This window comes from Clinocottus analis, unplaced genomic scaffold (genome assembly GCF_023055335.1).
Source record: "Clinocottus analis isolate CAN_PGR_092001 unplaced genomic scaffold, fCliAna1.0.p SCAF_17, whole genome shotgun sequence".
Classification (NCBI taxonomy): domain Eukaryota; kingdom Metazoa; phylum Chordata; class Actinopteri; order Perciformes; family Cottidae; genus Clinocottus; species Clinocottus analis.
In genome coordinates, this window is record NW_027175898.1 from 10242409 (window position 1) to 10252329 (window position 9921).

At 44.7% G+C, this 9921-nt stretch overlaps 1 protein-coding gene across 7 annotated transcripts in view; it reads right to left on the reverse strand.

Moving 5' to 3' along the window:
* qkia (QKI, KH domain containing, RNA binding a) overlaps positions 1 to 3079 on the reverse strand; it is a 65212-nt gene extending 62133 nt beyond the window's left edge. For all 7 annotated transcript variants that reach the window (XM_068580060.1, XM_068580055.1, XM_068580056.1 and 4 more), the window contains exon 1: positions 2647 to 3079. In XM_068580060.1, the coding sequence (XP_068436161.1) occupies positions 2647 to 2791 (145 nt within the window). In that variant the 5' untranslated portion in view covers positions 2792 to 3079. The remainder of the gene's footprint in view (positions 1 to 2646) is intronic.
* Positions 3080 to 9921: the final 6842 nt, after the last annotated feature.

Genomic DNA, 9921 nt, shown 5'->3' on the forward strand with positions numbered 1-9921 from the left:
GTCATTTAATTGCAGACAAAAAAGTTGCCTTTAATTTATTTTTTACAAATGAAGCAAATTAAAAATATTTAACCGTAAATCCCCAATGTTCAAAATGAGTAAGCCGACAGTTGTATTTACATTCTACCTACATGTTAAATTTCATTCAAGCACTTAGTCTCCTTATACGACATTCAGCACACATCTCAACAGAGTAAATGTATTTCCTTTCCCACTTTTTAGTCCGACAGTTGGCGCACAGCTTTGTTTATGTGAGCAAGAAACACAGACAAAACTCAAAAAAAGGTGGCTTTTGGCCTGGTACAAAATACCTCAGCTGAGTTAGAAACAGTCTAGGAGATCAGAGAAACAGTCTTTAACATTTTCAATGTGATAGAACTATGTTTAGGGATTTAAGATAACAGTCCGTTTAAAAAACACAAACCTAAAAAATCCCTGTCTCATATTACTGCGACACTATTGGCATATCTGGAGTAGAAACAGAATTTTTTGTTAATTTGCTCCACAAATATATAAGCCAGGGAGTGTACACACACATCTATAGATATAGATATTTTAAATCACTGCTGACCACACAGAAGAAGAAAACATGGTTTCTTGCTTTCAGCTTACACAGCACGCCCATGGCTGAGTAAACGAAAGGTACATAGAGTGTGTGCGTGATCCCTTTTCTTTACTGTTCGGAGATTTTTTTAGGTAGTGTGACTATGGGGGCTGGGAAATGCCAAAGGGGATCTTATGAAAAAGAAAATACGCCTGCTTCCTGACTCCCCTAAAGGAAAACTTCAACACACACACAGACACACAACTTCCCAATGGAGGCCAATAAAGCAATTTTTTTTTTTCCCCGGTATTACAGTATTCCTCTTTGGTAAGGTGTTAACAGGGTGTGGATAGTTATGAAATTTCGTGCTTTTAATGACACAAATCTGGTTGCAAAGATGTGGACAATGTAATTGCCACACTTCAGGAAATGTATCTCTCGTTTTTCAAAACATAGTTATTTATTACTTAACTGCTTGCCTGGAGGCATCAGCTTGAAACTGGAGTGATATTCTTTTTCATTTGAAGGGGAATATATTATCTCTCCAATAACTCATAGTGTCAGTGACATTCTTTAGGCAGACTAGTGTGAATTTACACTTTTAAAACTTAATTTGAGTAGAAATATTTAAAGTGTATGTTTGCACCACTAGAATAGTAAAATGGTGTGGATACAGACAACTTAACGTGTTTAAGTCTCTCGTTTATCACCCATCAAGGAAGCGAGACAATCTTTTCCAACCGGTTTAGCAACTACATACTCCGGAGCCTACGCATTTGGGCATGCAACCGAAACTGGCGGATGCACTGCTCTTTACGTAAAGACGCCACTGGTTTATCCAGTGAAGTGCTCTGCATGCCTTTTATCTTCATGCATGAGAGTGTCATGGTGTCCAGTCCGACACTCCACGCGGCACGGGGACAGTCTGCGAGGGGGCTGTGGCGCTCTCTAGTGTCCCCAGCTCAGTTACATAAAGCAGAGGTCCAACCTTCCGCTTACACCAGCTTATGTTATTGATACTATCCACATAAACGGCGAATAAGCCTCGGTTAACAGCGCCGCTGCTTGTGCCACACAACAACAAAAATCTGTGACAAAGCGTTAAAAAAACACACCCGTAGACAGACAAATCCTGTCTGGACGGCGCTGCCGACAAAAAGGCGACGCACATTTTTTGGTGAAAAACACGACGACTGCAGCAGCAGCATGGGCATAAAACACCCTCCTCCTCGCGTAGTGACCAAATAGTATATAGTGAGACGAACAAAATGGTGCTTCTCTTAATAAAAACTAAAAAAGTTGAAATACTCTGCATGCTCTCGTCACCCTCCCAGTAGCAACTAACTGGCCATTGTTTGGGCAACAAGCAGACACACATTCCTCTGTGCGTTTAAGCTCGGCCGCTGGGCAACAACTAACACAACCCCTCCTGAGCAAAAAGAAAGAAAGAAAGCTTAGAAAGTCAACATGTGTTAACGCTTCTTCACGGTTAGTCTTGGTACACAGTTATCGACTCAGTATTTGAAGACGTAAGCTAAGTTAACGTGACCATTTCTGGTTCCCGGAGAGTTCAACGGAATGCAGACACTCGGGCTCGCTAGCTTAAAAATGTGGCTAACACAAGCTAAATCGCCGTTGGAACATGTGGAATCAGACCTCCACATCCTCCGTCTCAATTACAGGAGACACCCGTCTAATGAACCTAAAGGGTGGATTCAAAACCACTCCGTGGTAGGTTTGTGTCAACACGTTGGAGATAAGGCGGGTTGTTCTTTTTTTTGTATAACTGCGTGAGAGAAAGTTTTCGTCTCGTCGACGCAAAAGTCGAGAGTGGAGCAACAAACTCAGTGGAAGCCCGATGTTAGCAACACAACTCTCAAATCCACCTCTCGTTGTCGTCTCCTGGACATTCGGTTCACTGTTTAGGACTGTGGGAAGTTTTAACCGTTATTGAGCAATGTCGGTGTCGCCGTATAAACTGAGAACGGGTCTCCCAGCGCTGTGTAGCAGGGGCACCGTCCGGACTGCGCCGTGGTCACGCTTCCTTCCTCCCCTTCCCTCCCCTGCGTCTCTTTCCCCCATCGCTCAAGACGTACACATACCTTCATCGAGAAGCCTCTCCAGGTGTGTGAAGATGCCGCAGAGATTTGGCAAACTGGTCATGAGCTTTTTCTCGTTTAATAATTGCATCAAATAGTCGGGACTCGGCCTCGGTCGCTCCTTCACTTCGACCTCTCCGACCATCATCTTTGCAGCGAGAGCGGAGAACAAACCACCGTGAATCACAGAATCCTCTTTTGGGAAAAGGAGAAGAAAAAAAAAAACGAAAAAGAAAAAAAAAAAACTTGCGGCTCCAATCCCTCGCTTCCCTCCTCCTTGAGACGAGAAGACGCTGTAACCCCCCCTAAAAATTCAGGTTTGGTTTGTTCTTGTTGTTTGAGTGGCGAGGGGCAAAAAAAGAAACCGTTATCTTCCTTCCAGAGACTCGTGCGCCGTACTCTCCTCTACGCCGCGTGTGCGCTCGGGGACGTTCGATTCCACCACTGTGGGCGCGAGAGACTGATCCACCGGAAAGGTTCCATCCTCCTCGATGGCTATTGGCCAGTGGGGCCTTCAGCGGACTAATGGGAGAGCCAATCAGCGCTCAGATCAGAGCCATCAGGCTCGAGTGGGGTGGTTGCTGGAATGATGGACAGAAATTTGGGCCAATGGAGAGCGGTGCGCAGGAACGCACACATGGGGAACCTGAAGTGTTGTCACAGAACAGCACACATTTATTTCTTTCTCCTTTTGTCCTCACGTATATCAACATGAAATCAGTTTAAAATGTCTCCAACGATAATCTTTTTGTGGATTAATCGTCCCGCACTGTCTTCAATGGTCTCATAACTTAAAAACCAAAGGCAGTTTTCAGGACCATACTGAGCGTGAAAAGTGGACCCCAAAGTGAATCCTTTAAAGATAGAGATTTAGAACTCCTATTTTTCTCATATTTATTTCTTTGGATTTATTGTCAACATGCAGAGGACTCTTTCCCTTCATATATCTGCTCTTTTTTTTGCCGGTTCAACTGGTTTTTATGTTGCTTCCCTTTCGCCCTCCTCTCCGCTACACACAATCTTCAGCACAGCCCTTCTTGCTGCACATTCAGTGTGAAAACAACATTCCAATGAGGGACGACTTGAAAGCAAAGCAGCCAAATTCGTCACGTTGATTTCACAAGGTCTCGTGCAATTCTAATCAATGACGTGTATGGGTCTACTAATCGGTTATGGACGAGTGATCTGGATTGAATAGGGAATGTTGTGTTCAATCTCCCACTTCACACATTGTGTGTGTGTGTGTGTGTGTGTGTGTGTGTGTGTGTGTGTGTGTGCATGTGTGCGTGCGTGTGTGTGTGTGACGGAGATATACTTACTAAGAGAAACCAAATCAGACTTTGGATTTTATGTGTATGCTCCAAATATGGGTGAACCCCCCCTTCCCTCTCCCAAAAAAACCCTGTGCAATCCTTATTTTACAAGATACCTTTTGGTACTCAAGACTTGTACATCTTGTTATCTGTCTTGGGACCGATTGATCAACAGTCCAGTAATCAATAAAGCCTTTTCGTTGTCCTGTCCTTGGGAGGACCTCTCTACATATCCTCTGAAGATTAACATCCCTGATCAATGGTGCACACACAAACAAGCTACCTTCTCTTACGTGCCGCTTAGTGTGAAAATAAACCACAACTGGTCCGTTTTTATTTTAACAGCTGTTGGCCGAGAGGGGCCCGGCTAAATCTGAGCCCTGACCTTGGCCACCATTCAATTTGTCCACTTACTGCTCACCCACTCATGTCTTTGTAAAAGTAGTCCCCACGCTGGGTGCATGAATGCTCAAACAGCTGCACTATGACCTTCTGGCTGCAGTTTATCGCCGTAACTGTGTTAGCATAGAGAATAGTAAATTAAATCTAAGCTCTCAGTATTAGTGAATAAATTGATCAAAGAACTTGATGATGTCTTGATACAAGTTTAATGAGCCTGAAATTATTTCTCTTTACCATTAACGGAAGTGACATATGCCACCAACTTACAATTTTTACACAGATTGTAAACTTGCTAACACCAAAAAAACATGTACCTCAAAAATAGTCTTCTGGTCCCAGATAACAGCATTTGGCAGTGCAGCAGGCAACAGGAGCAGCCACCTCCAAGCAGGATGACAGATACAGTTGCTTCAACAACCTGGATCTGCTTCTCTGCCCTCAAGCCAGCGTGTACGTATAACTACACTATGTTTTTGCTCTAATTATGATCAAACTTCAGTTGAGTCTCATACAATCACCTGGGGAGTTTAGTCTGTAACTGCCCACAGTGCATCAACATGAAATTTATGTTATTTGATTGGATTTAACGGCTAAACACCTTAAGTGCACCACTACCACATCTACCATGTGTTCTGGGGAGCCTTGCGTTTACCATAGTCTTCAACCAGGGGCCGTGGGAAAACAGAAGGTTTTTTTTGCATAGTGTAGTGTCAGTTGCACCTCCACCAGTTAAACAGGACATGTAATATTAGTCCCGTCATCCAAATGGTCGGTAAAATCAGTGCGCCATCTTTAACGCAGGGATGATAAAACATCCCTTGAAGTCAAACACTGATAAGTGATTTGGGTGGATAAGAGTGTGTAGATAGGCAGAGGGAATGAGAAACCACATTTTTCATGTGACTTGAAGATAGCTGAATTGTTCATGGTGTTGACTTTATGTTTCTATATCTTTTTTTCACCCTCGCTTATTCTTTGAGTATAAGCGCTGGAAAAAGTCACAGACTTCTTGCATCAAAAAGAATCTGGCATTTTATTCTGAGCTTTGAAAATGGGTTTAGTTGTTATCTCATCGGTGTGCATGGTAATTTGCACCTAGCCTAGCGCTCATTCTTCTTGGGTCACATACGGGTTCTGTGTGCGTTGATGTGTGCGTGAAATAGAAATGCAGAGTTCGAGAGACAGAGATACGCAGCGTTAGACAAATACTTAAATGTGTGTGTGAGTCTGCGCATGCTTGTCTTCTGACAGCCCGAGAGTAAACAGTGACGATATTAATTCCCTTTTTCCCCCCCGTGCCCTTGTGTTTTCGTCATTTTTAATAACACGGTTTCTATTGAACAATTAATCCAATTAACGAGGATCCAGATAATTAATGAACATGCGTTTAGCCCCTTTTGAAAAGAGGCTGTTCGCTCGCGCACAATGAGCTTGGAGAGCGCCGTGGGTTTTCAACTGAAAGTATGCTGCGTGAGACAATGGGCCCTCGGTAAGGGCCCTGAAGCCGGTTGCAGCCCGCCTCGCGATAGCGAGTCGGAGCTGGTTACTGTCGAGGCAGGGCTGTCTGTGATAACAGCTGTAGCTCCAGAGGAGGCAAACAGAGGCCCACGGGCTCTGATAACACGCATACATACAAACAAGAACATCTTTTCCTTTTTCTTTCGGCTTACTAGTTTGGGGACTGTGGGGGGAAAAGCGCTGGCAGAATCTGGGTCATTTACATTTCGAGGAAGGTGTGAGCACAGCGCAACCGAAATAAATGTCCTTCTAGCAACCGCAGCACATACAGAGCATATACGGAGAAATACATAATGTACCTATAATTCATTTTAACTCGTATCATAAGCATGACGTGACAAATGCTCCATTCGTGCTAGTGTTCATGCGCTGTTACACTTAGACTTATTTGTGTGCATTTGTTATTGTCAGTGACTGAACATTATTTATTTGTCTTGAAATTCCCCAACGCAAGAAGTGTAGACAGTAAGGATGAAGAGGAAGCTTGTGTTAGGGAAAGCAATGGTGGGGCATGCTGGGAAGACATGAAATCAACCACTTTCCCCCAAAGTTTTACTTGGATGCTCTCCTAAAAATCCAAACATTTTCACCTCTTTGCGAGCACTCATTTTAATGAACGTCAATATAATGATCACACATTAGAGTTGTGGCCATTTAACTGTATCTACGTTTATTGTGACAACTTTGGAAATATACAATTCATCGAGCAATCAAAGTCTCAATTCAGCAGCACAGGAAACAAATAACTGTCCTATGCTTAAAATACAAAACAGAAAAATATGTAAACCAGAAGTTAATTGTGACTGGTCGAACTTAAACACATCAGTGATGACGAAGAGCAGGGAGAGATCGAAGCAGATAGAGAACGACTTCAGATATAAATGTTGGTAGAACTGGTTCTACAGGACCAAGAACATGCAGCTGAGTGTGAGGGGCCGGGGCGGGGGTTAGGCAGACAGCTATCCATCATCCCACCCGCCTGCCGAATGGATTACAGGGTTAAGGAGGGCCAACATACTTACAACAATGTGCTTTTACAAAGTAAGCTGGCAGAGTTTGGACCTAGCCTGAGCTATGTTAGTATTTCTCTGCAGATTTTTGTCCAATTTGTGCTTGTAAAGTTATTTGGAGATGGGAAAAGGTGACTTGGTAGACCAGAAAGAATGTCTGCACGCCATACAGGCATGTACCTTTAGCCAAAGTGAAAAGACAGGCTTGTTTTCTTCGTTTTATATCTCGTAAATTAGACCACGCACAAGGAATGTATGTTATTTACACAATACAGGTAGAAGTGTCACTTGAAGAATTGCTACAATGTGGAGCAGCAAGAGGAAAAATCCATCACAATTCAATCTGAAGCTGCAATGTTCCTGCGTTTCGCATAACCCACTCTCCGCGCGCTGCCACAGATTTTCACCATTCTCTATTTTGTTAAAGGTCACCTTGAGTGTTGTAGTCTAAATGCTCCAGTGGTTTGGCAATCTGGTGATGGAAATGCCTGTTGGTGCCCTGAGCAGGGGGAGAGGGGCAGGGGCAGAAGGACAGGGGGAGAAGAGTGTGACAGCTGGAGCCACTTGTGGAAGAAGCCTCTGATGGGAAAACATCACCTCTAAAGTCCCACCTCGGAGCTGCTTGGCATCAATCAAACGGGCGGAAATGACCCACAAATCACCCTTCTCTATTTTACAGTAAGGGACACTTCAACTGAGCTGACTGTAAACAAGTTATACCCGCTCCTCCTTCTTCCTTCCGTCCCTTGTGGAGAACACACCGGCGTCAATACAGCTTAAAGACGTCCAGCCGATGCTACATTTGTCCCCACCAATTGTTAACAGTGTAGATCCATTCCTGCTCCTACTGGAGATGCCTCTGTTTGTTTACCTGCTTGGTCGCCTGCTTGTGCACGCCTGCCAGCCCGTAGCAGAGAAATAAATGAGTGTTTCTGAGCGATAAGACCTGTAGGAGAGGAAGAAGAGGAAGAGAAAAAGAGAGGAGGAAGGAGAGTGACAGAGAGAGCGGGAGAATCCTCATTGATCACATCTGTTCAGAGGAGGATTGATCCTGTGGTGTGGTCTGGGATCTAAACACACACACATACACCTACACACCTACACACACCTACACACACACACACACAGAAAATAATTGCTCAGAAACCTTTACATTAAATCAGGATTTTAGCAGACTTTATTAACACTTGAGGTGAACTTTAAAGAGAACTTCAGAAGTAAAAAAAAGAAAAAAAGAATAGGAGCTCCTCTTTCAAAGGTGTTTACATTATTCCTCCATTCTTGAATTAAGCCATGCAAACCAGACACCTGGAACACGGAGAGGCAGATAGATAAATCTCCATTGTGCTGTCCTTTCTAGCACATGCTCAGTAGCTCCCCGGACGAGCGTGGACTCCGCCTGGCAGACGAGAACAAGACAAATCATTCCCAGGAGGGCATTTATTTCTTTTCCACGGCACAATCCCTCTCATTGCCGGTTCTAACAATCTGCCTTTTGAGACTATAACACCGGAATAAGAAAGACAGCTCAGCAGTGGAAGGGACGGAGAGGAAAATGGGGAAGGAAGTGATAAAGAGGAAGACAGATGAAGACTTTCTGAACGCTTAATACATCCTCCACTGTACGCGGGTCACCTTAAAACATGCAACATGCAACCCAACTTTGATCACCTTACGTGTGACCCACATGGATAAATCATTTGATTTTCAACAAGGGGAGACGTCGCCCATTCAGCTTGTTTGTTCAGATAAGGGAGTGTGATGATATCATTAAGTGCCAGTTGTCTCTTGTGAGGGAGCAACAGATTACCCACCACCTCTTCTTTAGTGTCTTATTCCTTTATCTGCAGCTGACTGCTCCTAAATCTCAGGTCGGACCGGAGCGAGACAGCTCTCTCACTACCAGGTTTCACAACACCACACTTCCCTCCATCCATCCAGCTCGACACGGCCCACACTGTCTCTCCTTCCCTTCATTTCTCTCGGCACTGGATTCATCTTGGACCTGCAGGTCTGTGTCAGGCCGAATGTATCTCCCTGACTCCCTCTTTATTCAACGTGTTTACTCTCTCAAACACACACACACACACACAGCAAACATTTTCACGCTGCCTTTCCTCTTCCATAATTGTCTTTTTCTTCCTCCCTCTGTCTTAGCCCTTTCTGTACTTTCCTCAATCTCCTTTTTCCCTTCCGTCAACAGAACGCTATCGGCGTGTTTGTGTTGCTTTTGTTGTGCAGCTCACTGCAATACAAAAAGCCTTTGTTGGCCTGCCACCACTGTGATGTGGTGAGACGGAGATGCACAAGGACAAACTCCGTGGTGCCAGCTTTCAGAAAGTCAGTGTTCATTCGCAGATCGCGGCTCAACCTGATGGCTGGTGGAGCTGGTGGGGGGGCGAGCCAGACACACGTGTAAACACTTGTCTGCGGAGTCGACTGCGCTGATCTGTGAGGCGGTATGAACGGTGTCTGAATCGTCCCGTGTCGGTGCAATGCGTGTTTCCATCAGTGGAATGGCTTGCATGTGCTCCTCAGTGGGAGTTATTGCTGGCTGCAGTGCAGTGGCAGCTGTTAGTGGGGTGGGGGGGCTGAGCTAACTCGGCTAATAATAAACCCCGGAGCTGAGTGAGTGTCCGCAGGCCCCACATCGTCTAAGGGTTGACCCTCGGAGTCAAGTTGCAGAGGAGAGTGAGGATTAGGACAGGTTGTGGATTAGTGGACGCTATTTCACCCATGTAAGGACGAAGGCAGGTGTGCAGGAACGCCACACGCTCAGTGGTTGATGCTGGAGTCGTAGGACCCTGAATGCACCACTTTGGAAGCTAGGACACCTTGGACTGTTTGGTACATGATATGGCTTTCCAAAATCCAGTGAGCAGTGAATGTGGAATTTTCGAGCAAATTGGAATACACACACACAGGCAACACGTTCTTTACCTTGAATTCAGACCTGAGGCATGTTTAGCGAAGTCAGGATTTATTAAAAGGAGATATATTAGGCTCATTTCCAGGTTTATATTGCTTCAATATAA